This window comes from Alexandromys fortis, unplaced genomic scaffold (assembly GCF_014885135.2).
Source record: "Alexandromys fortis isolate MF-2015 unplaced genomic scaffold, M_Fortis_MF-2015_v1.1 scaffold_254, whole genome shotgun sequence".
NCBI classification, from domain to species: domain Eukaryota; kingdom Metazoa; phylum Chordata; class Mammalia; order Rodentia; family Cricetidae; genus Alexandromys; species Alexandromys fortis.
The window spans coordinates 1,039,092-1,059,649 of record NW_026068130.1 but is presented as its reverse complement, the minus strand read 5'-3'; the positions used below and the strand labels follow the sequence as shown (position 1 = coordinate 1,059,649).

General features: G+C 53.5%; 1 protein-coding gene across 9 annotated transcripts in view; it reads left to right on the top strand.

Annotated features, from left to right (window-relative positions):
* The first annotated feature begins 270 nt into the window (after window positions 1–270).
* Crocc2 (ciliary rootlet coiled-coil, rootletin family member 2) overlaps window positions 271–20,558 on the top strand; it is a 66,749-nt gene continuing 46,461 nt past the window's right edge. For 6 of the 9 annotated variants that reach the window (XR_007589253.1, XR_007589254.1, XM_050126003.1 and 3 more), the window contains exons 1-7: window positions 271–405; window positions 2,173–2,285; window positions 2,678–2,993; window positions 13,292–13,442; window positions 14,340–14,488; window positions 16,664–16,770; window positions 18,257–18,398. Coding sequence is in view for 7 of the 9 variants with exons in the window: in XM_050126003.1 (XP_049981960.1) it covers window positions 2,916–2,993; window positions 13,292–13,442; window positions 14,340–14,488; window positions 16,664–16,770; window positions 18,257–18,398 (627 nt within the window). In the remaining 2 variants the exon portion in view is untranslated. Of the gene's footprint in view, window positions 406–892; window positions 1,269–2,172; window positions 2,286–2,677; window positions 2,994–13,291; window positions 13,443–14,339; window positions 14,489–16,663; window positions 16,771–18,256; window positions 18,399–20,558 lie in introns of those variants that run through there. The other 3 variants (XM_050126000.1, XM_050126005.1, XM_050126006.1) reach the window with 3 other exon arrangements.

Genomic DNA, 20,558 nt, shown 5'->3' with positions numbered 1-20,558 from the left:
AGATTTTATTTCTCTGTCAGATGGACGATTTGCAAGTATTTTTTTCACATAATATCCTGGCTGTTGCCTTTTCTCTTTATTAATATTGCCCCGAGGTATGAAACGCTTCAATGTTTATGAAGTTCAAGTTATCTGTTATTGTTGACAGCCGGGCTTGCCTGGCTGTATCCAGGAAGTCACGACCAGATCCGGTGTGCTGGGCCTTCCTCATTTCTTTACGCCGTAGTCCTTGCCAAACTGGGAATAAGCAGCAGCCCCACACCCTCTCCTGTCACTGAAGGCAGTCTCTTCCTGGTTGTATCTTGGTATACCTTGAGAATGGGCGACAGAGGGCAGGGTCCCTGAGCAACCCTGGCAGTCATGATCCAGGACCATCCACCAACCACCATCCTTTGAACGGGCCAGGTGAGCACTGAGCGGGTAGAGAGCGAGGTTCTCCTCTGCCCAGGGGACCCCTCAGGTCATCCTTATCTGGGTCTCTCTTCCTTATACCATCAGCTGGCTCTATGAATGTCGTAATTTGCCACCCTGACCCAAACCTTTCTGAAGTAGGAAAGGGACATTGGAAGTCCTCATGAGGGAACCTGTATGTACCTTCTGTGTGAAGGCTGGGCTCCCATAGCCTCACCCCAACCCTGTCCTGGCCTCTCCACCTCACTCAACAGCCAAGAATGAGGATAGTGTCATTGAGTCTCTGAAGGAGCCCTGATGCCTAGCCCTGCTGGGCTCTGACATCCTCTGAGCACAGTTCATGTGGGGTACAACTCTTGTTGTGAAGAGGGTGGAGGTCACAAAGGAATGCCATGTCCTGTCCTTGCTTCACAGCCCCAGGATAGCCTGTCTGGCCGGAAGTGCACTGGAATCTGACCTGCTGTCTGTGGCTGTCTCTGTCCCTTTGGTGACTCTGTGCCCCGGAGACAGGGCGGACACCACACGTGCTAAACTCACAGGTCCAGAGGCGGCAGCCATTGCTCACAGGGAGTGGTTTTCGAGGGTAGCCAAGGCTGGACTGACCGGGTGCAACTCCTTTCTTGTCAGAAGTGCATGCCCTGTAGGTTCTGGAGGAAGTGCCCTGTGCACTGGACCTCTTCTGGTTCACTACAACCCTGTTCGGTACCAAGGCTAACCTCCCACCATCACCAGGGTGGCTATGCCTATGCAGACCCGAGGCCAGCCGTGACAGTGCTCATGTTCAGTACCAGAGAGCTATGAATTGTCCGCCAAGGAACTGGAAATCCAGGGTTTGCGGTGTCCTGGCTCTGATTCAGGTGAGGTTTCAGGTGTGGAGGAAGGAATGATAACAAACGCCCCTCTGAAAAGAAGTCTCCCTATGAGTACGGAAGTAATGAACAGCCTGCCAGACAGGTGGCCACAGGCAGAAGCAAATCAGCCACATGTTAGGAGGATGGACAACAGAGCCAGAGCCTGTCCTTGACAACTGTGGTGGAACTCGTTCCCCATACTCCAGGACAGAAGATTCAGGATACTGGGTTCAACAGTCCAGTCTGTTAGGAGGAGGGTCAAGACTGGACGAGACCCTCCTGAGCCCCGCTATCCTCAATGGCCAATCTCACAGGGTTCATTATAGAGTATGCTCTGAGCTGACCATGAAGATTCTCCTTGCCATCAACAGTCCTGGATCAGAAGCTACATTCATGAACCACACAAAGCATCAGGGGTGGATGCAGAGGCAGGGTCTTTGGCTTCTGTGCATGGCCTCTCAGACAGGTCCTCTCAGGCAGCCCAGAGAAGGACAGACCAAGGTGGTTGTTGGCCATAGAGTGCATCCTAGGACCTAGAGACTGAAAATGGAGATCAGACGGTATGCCTGAGTAGGGAACAGGGTGGCCCCACCTGAGAACCAGCCCTCCTAGTCCTAGGACATTCTGAGGATGCCTCGCTGCTGTGAGCTTGCTATGCCAGAAAAGCACATGCATGTCCTACACAAAGAAAACATATTTATGCTTTACATGTCAAATTTTATTGAATAACAGTAAGTATACAGGTTTAGCAGTTTCAATAACATACATTTTTCATACAATTCCACCCTCCTTGGTCGCCCCGTCCAAGGGGAGGGCAGATTCTTTTATTCCAATTTTAATTACTAATGTTAACATTGATATCACATACTATGCAATAAATATATCTCTCTATCTGCATGCATATGCATAGGTTACAGCACAGATGAACAGAGAGGCTGCGGCAAAGTTCAAAAGGTGTCAGAAGTTGGTTGAGACTCTGTGCCGATAAGAGTATGAAGCAGACCTGTGCCAACAGGATAACCGGTGAGAGATGTGATTCTGTACGGTCTAGCAGGCACACTGCAGAGCAGGTAACCTGCCAGGCTCCAAGGAGGAAGCATGTAGAAGATGGAGCCCCCTTTGCTCCTGGGGAAGGTTTCTCCCCCCCTAATCCTTAGACATCCATGACACACATCTCACTACTGATCATAAAGTTCTTTGGCACGTTACCTAAGTCAGTTTGTGACCCTGAATGGAGAACGGTCTGCACCTTCGGGTGTGGTCGGCAAACAAACAGTCTCTCTGGACAGAAAATGGGGGCTCTAGGAAGAGGCTCGTCCCGCCCTCGGGTCAGCTTCACTCCAGGTCTCCAGGGAAACGGCTTCAGCCAACAGTGTTCCTTAGTCCTCACAACAAGCCCTTACTCCTATTTCCAGGGAAACGCAGCCCTCGGCGTCCTGGTTGCCGCAGCAACACTCATGGGCTTGTTTGGTGTGTGGTCTCCACAATCAAGGTGGGGCAGTTGGGCGCCCAGGAGCAAGTAAATTCAACAGGGCAGAACCAGCACAGTGAGTGGCCCCAGGTACTGCACACGGGTGTGGGGAGGCACAAGGAGGAGACGTGCTGAGGAGTCCAGGCACTGCTTCTCTGAGGGGCTGTGCTCTCTCACCCGGGATGAGCTCCACCTCCAGCAACCCTGAAGACGGGGATGCCACTGAGCAGTCTCAGCTGGGGCTGGCCACCGTGATCCAGGTCAGTGAAGTGGCTGCCCTTGGTGTCCCCTGGAGAGCAGGTCTTGAGAGCACTCTTCCATAGGACGTTGCAGGGAAGGCCGCAGCACCTCCCAGGGGCATGCGCAGCACGTGCTCATAGTGAATATGAGCATGTAAGCGCAGACCTTTAGACTGGTACAGCAGCTCAGAAGGCCAGCTCCCTGGAGCCCTGGGCTTGCAGCCTGCACATCAAAGTCGGGGGGATAGGGGTTCCTCTGTTCTGATAGCCAGGTGTGGGAGCAGTTGGAGCTGAGCTGGAAGGGAGAGTTCAATTTGAGGGGACCCCCCAATGCCCACTCTGTAAGCTGCACAAGTTTCATTTCTATCATCATGGAACTTGCTTGCAGAACAGCACTGATGGACTCATCCATCCCCACATCCCCGTCCTTCTCGCCACTTCCCATTCCTCAAAGCTCATCTACTTGCCGGTCCTGCTGTCCCTCATCCTAAGCCTCCACATCCTGCTTGCCCTTCGCTGTCATCATCCAACCACGCCAGCCAGGCAGTGCCCATCCCCTGGGGATCGCAGTGTGCCCCAGATGGTCCTGCTGACTCAGAGCACTCATTAATCCAGCTCTCAGCCCCTCAAAGCCATGCTTCAGGGGGTTGACGTGGTCCTAGGTGAACAGTGCATCAGATCCCCTGGAAGGAGTAGCTGCACAGAAGGTGACAAGTGGCTAAATAACACGGTAGCACCTTTGCACACATAGGCATACACATCTGCCCACATAGGACAGACCGTGACACAAACGGAGTATTAAAGCCAGTTGGGGTGGAGGAGACGGCTCAGTGGGTGATGGCCGTCGCCATCAAGTCTGATGACCCGAGACTGATCCCTGGGAGTCACATAGTGAAGACGTCCAAATGCCAAAACTTGTTCTCTGACCTCCCCACATACCCTATGGCTTGCGCGCGCGCGCACACACACACACACACACACACACACACACCAAGCCCACACACAAGTAAATAAGTGCAACAAGACAAGAGATTGGAGCCACTCTTGCAAGCTCTACCTGACGGGGTCGCGGGCTGAGTTCTGAGAGCAAGACTGATGGTGGGCTCAGAAGGAGTGGTCGGCACACCACAGCTCACAAACTACTCCCAGCCCAGCACATCTGAGCATCACATCACCCTGTAAGGACCTGGTCGGCTCCTTTGAGGCTTCAAGGTAGAAGTGAGTGGCCATGTGTTTGCCAGGGTACTTGAGGGAGAAACCCAGAGTGATGCAAGCACCTCTGGGCACGGGTGATGGGGGCTTCTGCCTGCACCTAATCCCACTGTCCCTGGGAAGCTGTCACCTAAGAGTCATACAGAGCCTGGTGAGACTCTTCTGTCTGCCGGGCCACACCCGCTATTTGCACAGCTGTGATTGAGATCTCTGTGCAATTACATCAGGTGAGCATGCAGCAGGAAGGCGCCATGAGATACCCAGATAGGCATATCAGACTTGTGGCAGGACTCTAGGGACCTCCAGCTCCTCTGGCTACATACAGGAAACTGTGGGATCCAGAGAAGGACTGAGGTTGAGTGGGGGAAGCCTCCTATATGACCAGGAGCATGGTCTTTGACCTCAACCTGCTTCTTGAGATGGAAAGAGCTCCTCAGCATCCCTCTTCCTCTGGCCAGAATCTGCACATCTGCACACCCTCCCACAACAGCCTCTGCACAGTGCCCCAGAGCCCCAGCTCCCCAGGCCTTTTGAGAGCTAGAACTGGGGACAAGGACCAGGCTTGGGAGCCCTGAGCTTGATCCTGAGGGGCGAAGCACACTGGCTCAGTGAGTTCAAAGACCCCTAAAATTACATGTGAAATGAGGGGCTCTCTGTGCACCAGGAGACGGAGCTTCCTGAGTCCTCTCGGACGCAGGGGATGTGAGTGCTGTGGGAAGAGTCCCCACTCTTGACTTGGTTGCTTTAACGGCATAGAACTTTTCGAACTGTTTCTTTTGGGTTAAGTTCTAGTTTTCTGGGAACTTGTCCATTATAAATTTTCATATTTGTTGGCAAAAGCTGTTGCTATGGTTTGGGTGTGGTTTGAATGTGCCCCCAAAGGGTTCACGAGCTGGAAGTCTAGGGGGTGACGGTAATGAAGAGTGGAAAGTGTTTAGGTCATAGGGCACTGGCCCCAGAAGGGATTGGTGGCTTCTTTCTGGCCCCCATTTCCTTCCAGGATGAGTTGTTTAAAAAAAAAAAAGGGGGGGCAGCAAATCCAACTCCTGCACTCTCTGGCTCCTTCCTTCTGTACACCACATACGCTTTTCTTTCACACATACGTCCACCACAACGGCTTCTGCCATGTTGAGCGATAGCCAGGCACTTCACCAGTATCCGTCAGAGGCCCTGTCTCCAGCTCCATGAGCTAAATGACCCCCATTTCTGTCTATACCAGGGCCAGGCTCACCGTAGCAGCAAGACATGAACCAGGGTAGTGGCTCATAAGCTTCTGACTTTTTAATACCATGGGACCTGAAGCAGACAGAGCAGCCACCTCTGCTTCCCAAAGGGTCTTAAAAAGAGGTGTCCAGAACTTAAAGACATGCTTTTTAAGTACAAGAAAGTGTTGGACTAACCAGGGTGAGGGGGTCTCCCAGAGCATCACCTGCTTCTTCTTCTTTGACTCTAGTCTTAGTTGGGGTTCCTATTGCTGTAATAAAATACTATGATCAAAAGCAATCCTGGGGAGGAAAGTGCTGTGGCCAGCTCAGCCTGGATAGCCAAGACTGGCTGGGGGTGCTGGGATTGAGACAGGGAGGCTTCTTTTCAGGTGGAAGAACAGCCACCTTTAGTTTGCCCAGTACCTTTTATACCTCTACTCCTTCTGTGGAGACCCACCAGCCAGAAAGAACACAAACATCCTTGTCAATTACAGACCACAAGGAAGTTCCACTGTCAGTCAGGGGGAGTGAGGGCAGCTGGATCACAACAGAAAAGGGTTCACCTTATTGCTGTAATCCATCATTCAGGGAAGTCAGGGAAGGAACCTGGAGGCAGGAACTGAAGCAGAGGCTATGGGGGAAGAAGGCCTTGCTCAGCCTGTTTTCTTATATAATAAAGGACCACCTGTCCATGGGCGGTACTGTCCTCAATGCACTTGGCCCTCACACATCAATCATTAATCCAGACAACACCCCACAAGACTTGCATACAGGCCAGTCTTATAAAGGCATTTGTCACTATACGGCCCCCAAATAGTTTCATCTTCTCAAATTGTCATTCTCATTAAGCGCCAGCTCTCCCAGCCCATGGGAGCCATCAGCTTGCTCCCTGTCTCTGAGTCTTTGAACCTCACGTGGACGGAACTGTCTGTCAACTTATTTCACTTAGCATAGTGTCTTCTTAAGGTCCTCCCAGGTCATAGTATGGCTGAGGGACAGTCCCTCCTGTGGATGAACCATGCATTGTTCACCAAGTCATTCCTCCATGGACCACTAAGAGCATCACTGGGATACAGGCTCAAATGCTTAGGTCTCTGGTTTCATTTTTGTGGAATCTGTTCTAGAAGAATTGAGGGATCCAGGGCTCAATATATATGAACCTGAATTATTTTTCAGCGACTCCACTATTTTTCATTCCCACTCTCTTTTGCGAACGCATGTGTCTAAAGCAAGACGTTGACTGTAGGAACTGTTCTCACCCATTCAACTGCTGACCACAGCTGATTCGTCAATGCTCTGGACCTACCTGTTCTAATACCAGCTACCCAGGGGTAGTGCTAGGGCCTAGCCTTACAGGAGGAAACAGTTCAGACACCATCGTAGGCTGCCCTTTGCCCTCTGAGTGGCTAGCTAAATCCAAGGTTTCCCTAAAACAGCTGTTAACACTCGGGCATCACCTGATGCTGACTTAAAGGGCTCCTTCGGGGAAATTCACAACATGATGCCTGGGAGAGCTGAAGCACCCTGTTGGGGTACATGCTGGCCCCAGCCCTGCAGCCACACCAAGCCCCTCACTGGGGCATTCGTGGGTACTTCCTGTGTAAACACTACTGATTATATCCCGGGGATCAAAGTACTAGATCAACAGATGTCTTGGGGGTGGGTGGAAAGATCCAGAGCTCTCATCCTGCCTTTGCCATTCGGGAGTTCCCCAGGGACCCAGCCACTCCCCCTCACACTCCTCTTTCAAAGTCACTCCTCACTCCGAAGGTCAAGGGTGTGAGGTCCCAGGAGAGCAGGGCCATCAAGGACAGGAGCTGATGGTGGCCCAGATGTGGGGAAGGACACACCGACTAGCTCTGTTCCCAGAGCCACATGCTCAGACTCCAGTACCTCTGCACTGACCAGATGGACCACATCTTCTACTCAGACTTCTCTTATCCATGTTGCAGAGACAGGCCCTGCCCTCCTCAGCAGAACATCCCAAGCCTTGACAATGGCACTCAAGTTTTCTGCCGTGTCTATCCCACCTCTCCTCTCTCTGTTTCCTCCTGATTCCTTACTCCTCGCCCCTTGCTCTTTGTCCTCGGCCTTTGCATGCTCTGCAGGCCTGCTGTCTTCCCCAGGACGCCTGTGCGGGTGTCGGGACATAGGAGCAGATAAGACAGACAGCATCTCCATCCTGCTGAGCATTCTCTGCTGTGAGTCATCTTGTAGGTAGTGATTCATCCCTTTGGCCATTCCAACTCGGCTCCCGATTACTTGTGCTGGGAACCTGTCTGAGCCTGTTTGGATGGCAGGCGTTGTGATAGGGGTGGAAGGATACGTTTTCCCCTTCATCCTCAGCCCCTGCACCAACATCTAGTCCCCTCGTGACTTTAGACTTGTCTGCTCCAGGGGCAATGTCCATACCCTAGCTTGACAGGTACAGTCAGGGGTGGGAGTGAGGGGTGTCAATCAAAACAGAAGTAATGCCAGCCTGTGAGACACAGGAGTAGGCATTACAGGTACCAAGTCCAGCAGTACCGACCAAACCCTCTGCAGGAGAACAAAGTGTTCTGCGCCTACAGTTGGGCCTGCTCTTGACCAGGCCAGTTCACTGACGGGGGTGCAGGAGGGTCCATGGACATCCAATCAGGTGCACACAAGGCAGAGGATTATTCAAAGACCTGGCTATCCAGAAAACTAGCCCCACAGGTATCTGGGGACCCAGGGCTGAGTCTCGGTCCTAACATAGACCCTGTCAGCAGTGCTAAGCTTGCCCAGCCCAGGCTTTCCCAGAGGGAGAAGGGCAGAATTTCCAAGTCGAGATAACTGATTTAAAAATGTCTGCTCCTGGACAGTGGACAGCTCTAAGGAACTACAAACAATCTAACCTGCCTCAACTCACACACTGTCATAGCGTCTTCTACTGTCCATCACGGTGGAGCCGGAGTTCCAGCAGCTGGGTAGGCCCTGCAGCCCTTCTGCAGTACTGGATGGGGCCACACGGGGGCACTGTTGGAGCTCAGCATGCAGACATTAGCAGCAAGCCTAACTACCCCTGCACTGCACTGTGATCGATACAGGATAGCTCTCGGCTCCAGGACTCTGTCACCCAGCCATGTTCTGCCTGCTGCCTAGGTTAGGGCCTGAGATAGCATCCCACTGGGCTTGTCTGTGGAATGCCTTCTCCCTCGGAGACTTGGGGGGTGGGGCTGTCCTGCTTGCTACTGAGTTCTTTATTTAAAAGATATGGGTGAGTTCTGCCTTTCTCCAAACCTGAAGTGGCCAAGGTCCTTTTTAAACCCATTCTGCTCTCCCCTGGGGTACCAGCACCTAGACTGTCCCCCTGTTTGTGACCATAGTCGTGAGCAAGACGCTGTGAATTAGCTTGTGTGCATTGCCCTTTCTGCTTATTGACCTCCTTTGTCTTTATGTCACAACACCCCGGCCACAGGAAGACCCTGCCGGTCTTCAGGGAGTGGGGCGGTGCTGCTGGCACTGTGAGAGGACCCCAGGGAGTCCACCCAGGGGAACTTAGGGGTTGAGGGAGCTTCCCACTCATGCCTTCGCAGTCCCTGCTTGGCTCTGGTTCAGATGGGAGAGTGGAAGTCAGCCCTCTTACACCCCTGGAGGGTTTAATGGGTTTTGTTTGTGTGTTTTGCTTTGTCTTGTAGTTTTTTTTTCCCTTTACCTGCATCCCAGAAGGTGTTAGGCTACCTGCTGGGGTACCTACTTGGGGTGCCTGCCCCTGGGTGCTCTGTTCTGCCTCCACTGTTGGAAGCAACAGCTGAGAGCCCCCCAAACCCTGCTCAAGAAGCCCCCTGCAGTAAACACACTCTGACTCCTCCTCCTGCCCAACCTAGACAGCAGCCCTGGCAGAGCCCTGAGAGCTGGAAAAGGCCATGCTCCTCTGAGTCTGGGCTCCCCACCGGTCCTTAGCAGTGGGTTGTGCTTGGATGTCGCCTGGATTCCCCTTCAGGGTGATGGCCATCCCAAATCTGGAAGGGTCATAGCTGTGGGGCAGGAGCCTCGGAGGATAGGACAGGGCCCTGATCTGGAGCCCATCCTTGTGATAGGCTCCTTTCCTGGATATGAACCCACACCGAGGGCTGGAGCCCTACCCCTGACCTCACCCCCCCCCATCCACAACAACTGCTGTCCCCCCACAATGTTTGCGTCAAGTTCAAGAATGGGGGAGGATGCATACCCCACCTCCAGAACTCCCCATTCCAGTGGGTCTCTAGGCAAGGGCAAAAGTGCAGTGTGGGGTTCCTAGGCCACAGGAGGATGGGGAGGCCAGTTTACAAGGAAGATCTGTGCAGTTTGCATTCCCAGGGGACCAGGGGTGGTGGGCAATGTTGGGGCTATTATCAGGGATGTAGGCAGCTGGTGCTCAGTCTCCCTCCTTTCCAGACCTGAACCCCAGCCTTCACTCAACAGCCCCTGGGGCCCTGGAACCCAGGATGGCCTGAATTTCATCTACATCACTTCACCGATGGTGGTGGGATATACCCGTGGTCACCTTTCATTTGATGGCACAGTGGGAACCCCTCCTCAGTTCTCTTAGAAGGGAGTTCTGCTCTGACTCAGAGAGTGAGGTAAAGAGACCAGTCCCCTACATGGGACTCCCTCCACGCAAGCACAGAAGAATAGGAGACAATGGCGTTTGTCCCCACTGTCTCAAACAATCCCACCTGGGGCTAGATCTGGATACACGGGCGACCTACAGGGGCAGTGGCCTCCCTGGGGTCTTTGGCATAGGTTGAGCTGGGGAACACACTGAGAGCAATAAGAAGGAGCAAACGTGAACCAGCTCATCTGAATCTGATGTCTTTTAGGAAAGTGACCATGGAAGTCCCTTTTGCCAAACCTTGGCATCCTTCCCACAGTCTGAGGATCCCCCCCCCCAAAGGCTATCCAGGGCCCACTACAACCTTCCCCAGAACCAGGCTGGATAGGAAAGATCCTGGCCCTGGAGATGGTTACCCACCCAGGCTGGGGAGGACGCTGGTGGCAACATGGACAGTCTTTGTGGCACACGCTGGAAACTCCCCTAGCCCCACTCCCCACCACGGGCCATGGGATGGGGAAGGAGGCGGTCCCGGGTAAGATCCCACGAGATCCAGGCCCGGGTCGGCACAGACCTCCTTGCACGATGTTGCAGAGCCCCGCGCCCCTCCCCCGAGCCGTTTGTGTGGAGGCGGGGCGGCCCCCGCTTGCAGTCCTCCCGCGGCACTAGGGACCAGAGGCGGGAGGGAAGGGCGGGCTGCCAGGGACGCGCCCCTCCCGTTCCCCCTCCGCACCCCTCCTGCTCTGGCTGGGCGTCGACCCATCGCAGGCACCCGGCCACAGCTGGAACCTATTACGCCCCCAGCGCCTCTCGGGACGTCCCGGCTAATAAGTGACCCTCTGTAAACGTTAGGAATGAGTCAAGTTTGTGCTGCACCGCTGCTTTCCCGTTAGCGGGTGGCGCCATTGATGCTCCGGGGAGAGGAGGGAGGGGAGGCAGGGTCCTTCCGGCCTGGAGGGAACCTCTAAATAAAGCCAGCATCACATCTTTAATCTGGGGGCCTGGGGTGCTGTTTGCTACCCCCACTAGGCCTTAGGTTTCTCCTGTGCAAAACAGGGCAGCCATGGCTGGGTGCTTCCAGCTCCTAGAAAAGCAGGCGAGGCCTTGGTGGTCTTGGGAATATGTAGCAAGCGCAGCTCTGTTCCTCACCAGTGGAGCTGCTGCACCCAAGGAAATTTGTTTACCACCCACTCAGAGCAAGACTGGGAGGTCCTCTGGAGGAAAGCAAAGTGGAGGCACCTTCCAAGACCACCTAGGGGAGTAAGTGCAAAACCTTGAGAAAGTAAGCCTTTGCCCAGCCTGAGGGGCAGACTAGCCAGGCCCTGAACTCACTCATCTGCAGCATTTGACCTTTGCAGGATTCTTGGGGGACCAGGACAGGCCCTGTCCAGGGCCCTGGAGAATCTGGATATTGGGAGAATCTGGATATTGGGGTGATTCCAATCTGACTAACCTAAGAGAGGAGTCAACTGGGCAGTAGCACAGGCCTTTAATCCCAGCACTCAGGAGGCAGAGGCAGGAGGATCTCTGCAGTCAAGGCCAACTTGGCCTATGGAGGGAATTCCAGGATAGCTAGGGCTACACAAAGAAACCCTGTCTCAGAAGGGGGGGGGGCAGTCATTATATTTAGTAGGACTAAGTGAAAGTCCTGTTTTATCTCCACAGAGATGTTCAGGATTCAGAGTAGAAAGGGGAAGTATGGGTAAGAAAGGTGGGTCGCTTGGAGAAGCAGGATCTCCCCACCAACGCAGGCCTGAGAGGCAGAACCAGCAGAGCTCCAGATAGAAAAGGTTGTCTGTGGGGGCTGAAAAATGGAAGTCAGGAGACTGCTGAGTGTCACCTGAAGGAGCTCTAGGTGGGAAAGGGATCTGGGGAGTCCCACTGTGGCCCTTAGCCAGCTGGAGGCCTCACAGCAGAGGTGAGGCCCAATGAACAGGCTATCTGGGTTGCAGGAGTGCGGCCATCATCCCAGAGGGGGCAGACCTCACTCTGCCTCACAGCTACAAGAAAATGTTGCTGAGAATCTGAGAGTCCAAAGACCATGTCTAGGTAGGAATCATGGGTAGACAAGAAGCTGCTCCCCATGGTATTGATGACCTTGAGTTTTAGGGCCTAAATTTCCAGAGGCCCACAGCACTAAGTCTTGGGACCAAAAGGCTTATGGCTCCAAGCCTTCAGTTAGAAGTTTATTGCTTTGCGTGCTTGAGACCAAGGTCCATTGCTCTGGGCTCAGACCACCTGCCGGTGTCCTCCGTTCTAGGTACCCCAACTTGCCTCCAGAACCCTCGGCAGCTCTCCCAAATTCTTCTGGGGCTTGCAGTCTACCAAGTCTAGACTCCACCCTCGAGCTCTTCACTGAGTTCTAGCTTTCTTCTTTTTTTTTTTTTGAAGATTTATTTATTTATTATATATACAATATTCTGCCCTCATGTTTTCCTGTGGGACAGAAGAGGGCACCAGATCTCATTACAGATGGTTATGAGCCACCATGTGGTTGCTGGGAATTGAACTCAGGACCTCTGGAAGAACAGCCAGTGCTCTTAACCTCTGAGCCATCTCACCAGCACCTCTCGTTAACTTTCTTAACTTCTGGGTTTCTGCCCTTAGTTGCTGTCTTGAACACTTCAGCTGCCATGCCCGGCATTAGAGTGGCTCATAGTTCCAGGTGTCAGGCTTCTTGGCTCCTCGTACCCTCCAATGCAGTCGCTTCCACTTCTGCTAAGACTTAGAAGCTTGAGGTCTTGTCTCTAATTCATTCAGCCAGCCCAGCCCGTGCTGCTCATGCTAAAGACCACAATGTGGACAAAGAAACCATTCCGGAACGAGCTTTTTATTGGCTCTGATGTTGCAACAGCAGAGGGTTGGAGACAGGAGACTGCTCTAACTCGAGAAGAGTGACCGGCAAGCTGCTTAGATGGCTGGGAAAGAGGGCCACACGCTTGTGGTCAGTCAACCCCAAGCCTCATGTTTTCTACTGAGTGACTAGAGAAAGTGCCTGCCCTTTAGTCTGAGTCGGCCCGGGACTTAGCCCAATCTGCTTAGCGCTAGAAAAAGGCTTAGAAGTGAGCTGCGCGGACCTAAGCTAGGAATCCTCTCAAATGGCCATTTTCTTGATCACCTCGTTTCTGCCAAAGCACGGCCTGCTGCTGGCACAATGCCAGCCCACAAGTGGGGAGACTTAAGGCATATGGCTTGGGTGACCAGCCACGCCCCACTTTGCTGTCCCCAGGACTCTTTGTTACATGGAAGTGACCGTGTGGTGTCACTAACTGACCCCAGTGAGCTTGCGCGAGGGGCCTGCAAGTCGCTCAGGGACTGCATGAACCAGAGCTCTGGGTGTTTTTCAGAAGCTGGAAGACACCATCCTGAGCCCCATGGCCAGCAGGGAGGACCGGGCACTGACTGTCCGTGGAGAAAGCCAGCGGGCCTTACCCACCCCTGTGCCAGCCCGAATCCGAGAGATCGTGTCAAGCAGCCTGGTGGAAGAGCCACTCTCAGGTGAGGGTGCTGAAGCTGCTCAGGTACCCGTGGGACCTCAGAGCTGCACACTGGGGTCTGGCCCTAGGGAGCCACACCGTTAGGACTGTCTGTGGCCCTTGCTGCCCATGCCAGACTCTCCTAGTCCCATTTTTCACAAATGTGAAACAATCTCGCCATTAGGTCCCCAGGAGTCATGCAGATAGCTACGAAGCTGTTGTCAATGCTCTATGGGGGTGATCTCTGTGTTGTGACACCGTTATGTCACTGTGTCTTGATTTTATCCATCTTCATTTTTTTTTCCCGCCAGAGTAAAAATCCTAAAGGTTGACATTTCAGTTTAAGTTGAGCCCAGACATCCTGGACTTTGTCTTTGCCCTCCATCCAGCCCCACGCACACCTTACCATCACACTGCAGGAACAGGCTCCGAGGAGTCCATCCCTGCATGGAGGCCAAATAGGAGTCAGGCTCCCTGATCCCCAGTTGAGCTCATGGCTCCCTTCTGCTGGGGTCTTGATGACCCCTTTGTGTCTTAAGGGCCTGTCTAATCTTCTGATGGCCCCGGGCTACTGTTGGGAAAGAACAGAGAAACACCACTGCATATTTGGAAAAGCAATCTTTCTTTTTGGGGTCCTGCTACCCCAAAGCAGTGTTTCCACTACTGCTCAGGACCCAGGCACTATGGGTGGTACCCTGTGTCCCCCACACATGCTTTGATGGGTAGGGACTTGGCCTGGCAGTGCATGAGTCTGAGAAGGTTAAAGATGTTTACCAAAGGCAATAAGGGTAGGAAGGGTGCTTAGTAACAGGCGAGGAAGTAAAGTTCCTCATGGAAGCCCTCTCCTGTTGGTACAGGCCCTAGAAGTAGGGTGTTTGAGGAGGGCCCTGGCCTGATCTTAATGCTGTGCTCACCACAGGGCTGCGGGAGCTGCCAGCTACTCCAACCCATACACAGGAGGAGAGTGAACTCCTGCAAGAGGAGCTGGCCCTGTTGGAGGACCTGTTGGCTCAGGCAGATGCTGAGCGGGAGGAACTGGTTAGCAGGTGTCACATGGTCAGCCAGAGGGTGAGTGTGCAGCTGGTACCTGCAGGCCAGTGCTCCCCATCGAGTCCTTGTTAGGGACCACCTCCCAGGACTGGTGATTATAGCCGTCAGTTAGTCTCTGGACCTGGGCAACAGATGGAGGCCAGACGTAAGCAGGTGAAGCCGATGTCCCCTTTGGAAGTATGTCTGCTCCAGGAGCTCTATGGCGCGACCCAGTCAATGATGACCCGCTGGTCCTAAGGCTTTGTCATTCATAATCACAGAGCTAGCTTCTGAACAGAAGAGAGAGCCAGGAAAAGCTGGCGTCAGCCCCCAGGCAGAGCCTGTGGGCAAACACTCCTGCTCCGGCCTCTAGCCCTTTCTCATGCACTTACTTACCGCCAGGCCTCAGAATGGGACAAGTGAGGGGTGACCTATGAGGCTTCAACCAGAGGTTTGGGGGATGCCTGTGGGCTAGGGGATGCCTTTTCTATGAAGATAAAGAAAATCGAGCAGAAAAGCGAAGGCGTTGTCCAGGCCGGAGCCCTTTGCACACGTTGTCCTCTCCGAGTCATGAGAGCTTCAGAAGCAGAACTGAAGGATAGGACATGGTAAGGGAGAAGAATGGGGGCTCTGACTCCCTAGGATCGACTACTAGGCCATCTATGGACCTAGCCTGAGATCTGTTTGGCAGGCAGGATGAGGAAACTAAGGCCCAGCCCTGGCCAGTATTCCCCAACACAATGGTTCTTGTGCCTGCCTTGGGGGGGGGCGCATAGCAGATATATTGCACATAATATATTTACATTATGATTCACAAGAGTAACAAAATTACAGTCATGAAATATCGACAAACTAGTTTATAGTTGGGGGGTGGGTCACCACAACATGAGGTATTAAAAGGTCACAGCATTAGGAAGGGTGAGAACCACCACCCTAATGCCTTACAACCATGCCCAGGCCCAGCCCCGCCCTGGATCTGCTCGTCCTATGGCATGTAACTGTGACAAACCAGAGGCTTGCCATGCTTGGCCATGCCTCCAAGTACAACCACATTATCCCTAAGGTGCCCACCTGCCGCTGGGTCCCAGTTTTCTGATGCCCTTTCCGCCAAGCATGGGAAATGCTGTTTTCTTTAGCTCCATCCCTAGAGTCCCTGTAAGAAAGACTGCGAGGACCTTCTTATCACGGTCTGGCTCAGGAGCTCCATGAGGCTACTCTTCCTGTGAGCCTCTGCCCTGGTGCATTCTGGGGGTAGGGATCTTCCTAGCACAGGGCGGGGGATGTTGGGAAGGGACTTCAGGGAATAGAAGCTGCAGCTGTCCTTCCAAAGAGGAGTAAACTAATAAGCTATGAGTCAGAGCTCAGCTCAGAGCCAGCTAGATGGGGGTGCCAGGAGACCCTGCCCCACACTACTCCCCAGCACACGGGGGGAACTGGGCGAGGGGTGTCCAGCATGTCCTCCCCAGATGACAATACAATGCCTTTTCATTGGAGTCCTCTGATCCCAACTGTCACACTGCTGGTGGCTGAGAAAAAGGTCTTTGGCCATCGGCCACCCCTGTGTCCCATCACCGTGCCCTGCTGTTCTTTGTATTTTCCTCCCAGAACTTCCTGGACCCCATGACTTCCTGGGCTCTGGGTTCAGATCCCCACTGTAGCAATGGCCAAGTGGTTCTGAGCGGTAGGCCTTGGGTGTGCCTTCCTGACTCCCGCAGTGTTCCCAGCCTACTTTCCTAACCCCTTGGGATAATAATGCTCTGTATTGGTAGCAAGGGGACTTGGCTTCATGTGAGTTAGTTCCCACCTCCTAAGAATGGGGGTTGAGAGTGGAGGTACAACTTGGGAAATAGGTCAGGTCCGAGGGCCCAGATTCATGCCCCGTGCAGGCATAGCAGAGCCTACTTTTCAGCTGTCCCTGCTCCCAGCCACCAGGGGTGAAGTGTCTCCAAGGACCTCCGGAGCCTTGCCCCCTGCTGGTCCCACCACTTCCATAGTATTTCCAGGCCTAACAGTACCCAAGCATCATTCGCTCAATCAGTATGCTTCCCTTCCCCCTCCTCTGTGGGCCACAGGCACTGGACAGAGAAGCAGGGTATGAACAGGCCCCTGGGAGGCCCTGTCTCCTGCCTCTGCCCAGAGTGATCTTTATGTCAAAGATGCCCTACCTGGATGACTAGAGAGAGGTGGACCAGGTGGGCTCACACTCCTTCCTAGCTGCAGGCCCGCCTGGATACCACTGAAGCCCGGCTTCGGAAGTCAGAGCTGGAGCATAGCATGGACTTGGAGGAGGCCCTTAGCCGGCTGGAGGCCTCACAGCAGAGGTGAGGCCCAATGGACAGGCTATCGGGGTTGCAGGATTGTGGCCATCATCCCAGAGGGGGCAGACCTCACTCTGCCTCACAGCTACTGGCCAACCCATCAAAGCTATTCTGAGTTAACTTTGACTATGAAAATTGGCACAGGGGAAGGACCCTTGGAAGGAGGGGTCATCGTCAAGCAGAGCTGGGTACCATGCCGCTCTCCCTTGCTTTCACGGGAGACCATTCCCATATCCTCACATACAGTTTCTCATCCATCAGTGCCAGGGAGAGTGAGAAGGGAGAGAAAGGGCAGTCTGTAGAGTGGGCAGCAGATTCCCTGCCCTTGCCTTCCCTGTGACACAGGCCAGGGCACAGACAGTACAGAGCTGAGAGCCCTCTCATCACTGCTGGGTGAGTGAGACGCCTCCTAGTCTCTTTAATAGTGATTATCTTTACCCCTGAATACAGGGAGCAAAGACATTAGAGAGGCTTGAATCCTTAATATCCCAAAGTTGGACCAGGGTTTTTAAGAGGAGCCATCTACAAGTGACAGCTGGCATCAGAGATGGCCTTGTTGTCCTCTGCCCACACTCCTTGGTGTATATTCCCACCCCCTAGACACAGGAGCATCCATGTCAGACCAGAGCAACTGAGGGGGAATCTGCTCACTTCTCCCCACCCACTGCAGGAATAGGTTTGGGCTCGTGGGCAGCTTCCCAAGGCACAGCCATTGCCAGAGGCTCCCTGACCCCATTCCCTGAGTGTAATGCCAGGACGCTTGGCCATCACTGTTGGTGGGTTACCACAGTCAACCATGACCCAGTGGCATACACAATCCTGGGTGCCCTTCTCTAGCTCCCCTTACCACGCCAACCACAACTGCAGAACTCTTGGCTCCAAGCCTCTCTGATGTCAACAGGCCCTTTTGTTCAGACTTGGCCTGAATGCACCACACCCCAGTCCCAGAAACAGCCCTTAGAGCCCCACTTGAGCCGATCTCACCATCACCAACATCCTGTGGTTGGCTTATCCTCCAGGAATCTGGCGGAGGGAGAAAATGCTGAAGAGCATTTTGAAAACCCATTTTGAGGGGGAAGAAGAGCCCCAGGGGAGCCTGATGCCTGAAAAGCTGACAGGATGGCTGGCATCTCCCAGAGGTGCCCAGCTCCTGCCAGCCTGCCCCTCCAAGGCTCCCTTTGTGTCTCCCATACCTTATAAATTTCTTAGAGGGAAAGGAGTGGCTGGGGGTAAGGGAGAACTTGAGAGAACAGGAGTCTCGGGAAGGAAAGATGATGCTGAGCTGGCCCTGGGGAGAGTTCTTCTGATGCTGGCTTCATGTGGGGCTCCTTGCAGGTGGTTGGTGCCACTTGGGAGCACCGGCAGGGGCATGCACCTGAGCAAGCGCGGGAGCCTCAGGGCACCGTTTAGGCCCTTGGTTTAGACCCCCGGGCTCCGGGTGCCTCCTTAGGAAGTCACACACATGAAGCTGTGGGTTTTGTCCATCTAGGAGCATGGGCCTCTCCCAAGTAAACACCCTCCTGCGGGGACAGCTGGGGCACATGCAGAAGGCCAATGACACACTGGCAAGGGAGCTGGCCAGAACAACACACAGCTTGCTCCGCCTGCAAGGCAAGCTGGAGCGGCGGGAGGTATGTGGCTGGTCCCCAGAGCCTGTCCCTGCTTCTGCCTGTCTAATTTGGTGCCTGCAGCTGATGGTGGTAGGTGGGCAGCAAGGAACAGGCAGGGGGATGCTGGCTTCATACAATCCCTCCTGGGTGGAGACCTCACCATCCATCTTGCTTGGTCACAGCAGTCTGTGTCATGAGGGACAGCTCGGTCCCCTGTCCCCTTGGGGAAAGAAGAACAAGACTGGAAGGTTCTTGGGTCATTCCTGGCTCTGATGTGGGACGTTGCTGGCCTCACAGAGAGGCTGCTTAAAGGACCTGTGTCACACAGCTGACCTTAAGCTCCTAGCCAGACACTACCAGAGACCCAGAGTCTTGCCCACTCGAAGTGGAGTCTCAGGGAATAAGGTTACAGGCCTTGGAAGGTATCTGGGTCTGGTCTACTGATCTGTCAATGGACGTGGGTTGGCCTTAGAAGGGCGTGGTCTTGGAGAGGTGACACTATACAACTGAAGCTAAAGGAGTCCTTTGATAGCCCTGCTCCAGAGGGGTCTGGATGCACATCCAAGTGTTCTGCACACACCAGTGGCAAGATTTCCCTTCTGAAGTCACTTGAAGAATAGACGCTCTCCATACGAAAGCAGGAGCTGAGGGAGCTCCCTGGGCCTGGGTCTACATACGCCCCTTCAAACAAATCCATGTCAGAGAGACCACCACTGCCCTGCCCTCCGAGGTCAGGAAAGGCAGCCATAGAGGCCCCTGCCCCCTGTCCCACATCTGTCATTTCTGGCAGCAACTACAGTTTACACACCTGTCGTCACCACTTCTGCAGGAGACAGGAGGTTATCTGTGACAGCTAAGGTGTGAGGAGGAGACACCAGAGAGCCGGGTCTGCCATCCCAGGAGGTCTGGGAATAGGCTTGCTGAGGCAGATAACAGCCATTGCCCTGCCCACATTATGTATCTGGGTGTGGTTTATGCCACCCACCTGAGTGGCTTCCACCAAACAATGCTATACAAGCAGTGTCCACAGTCTCCTTGGCTTTGCTCGTTATGGGTCAGGTCCTACCTCTCAGGCCTGTGAAGGGCTCTGCCTCTGGACTCTTTGCTGCTGCCAACAAGGCTGTGGCCTTCCCTGACCCCAACTCGACACGAGACTGTTGGTCTCCTTGCTCGGGTGACTTCTCCCACCTTGTTTTGACTTTGGCAGGCTGCAGCTTTCTATGACACACCCCAGTGTGGGTTCTTCCTGTTTATCCGGCTTACAGCTTGTCCAGCCTCTGTCCTTCCTCGTGCCCGGAAAGGACCGTTAACCCTTTCAGTATTACCTATGCCCACCTCCCCTTCCTCTCATGCCATCCGTTAACCCTTTCAGTATTACCTATGCCCACCTCCCCTTCCTCTCATGCCATCCGTTAACCCTTTCAGTATTACCTATGCCCACCTCCCCCTCCTCTCAAGCCAACAAGGGGTCTGTGTCAATCTTACACCATCTCTAGTGCTCAGAATCATTCTGAGTTACCCTGAGCCAGGCTTATTTCTTCAGACCCACGTTCTCGCTCATCACTTTCCCTTCAAACCTTTAATCACCTTGGGCTCTGCCTCCTTGACTTAAAATACAAACAGGAGACTTTTCATCTTTAGGCGAATAGATTGAGTCTTTTGTAAACATCCCCTTCCCTGGCTGGTGTGAATCCCACGCAGCTACGTGGTGCTTGGTGTCTGATGCTCCACCACTTACCCTCGCCCGAGTCTGAGCCCATTGTTTCTGCTGACCTCAGCGTTGTCTCCTTATGTCACTGGTGATCTTTGATTCTCTAACAGGGAGCTGGTTATTTTCCTTGGAACTTCCTGAAAATTCTTTGAAATTGGGATGAATGCAGGATTTTTCCAGAAAGGATTTTTAACTGCTTTTGATGGGGGCCTAGAGGCTCCAATAGTCTTCGAGCCACACTGCAATGGGCTTTCGGCTTCTGCGTTTGTAAAAATCTAGATTGTGTGCATTTAGGCTACATGATGTTTCACCATGGTTCCAGGCACAGGGAAGAGCTGTTTCTTTTGTTTATTTGCTCTAACATTTTAGACAGGCAGCTTCTCTGCAAGACAGTGTGTGTGTGTGTGTGTGTGTGTGTGTGTGTGTGTGTGTGTGTGTAAGCCTGTGTGTATGGCATGTGTAAGACTTGT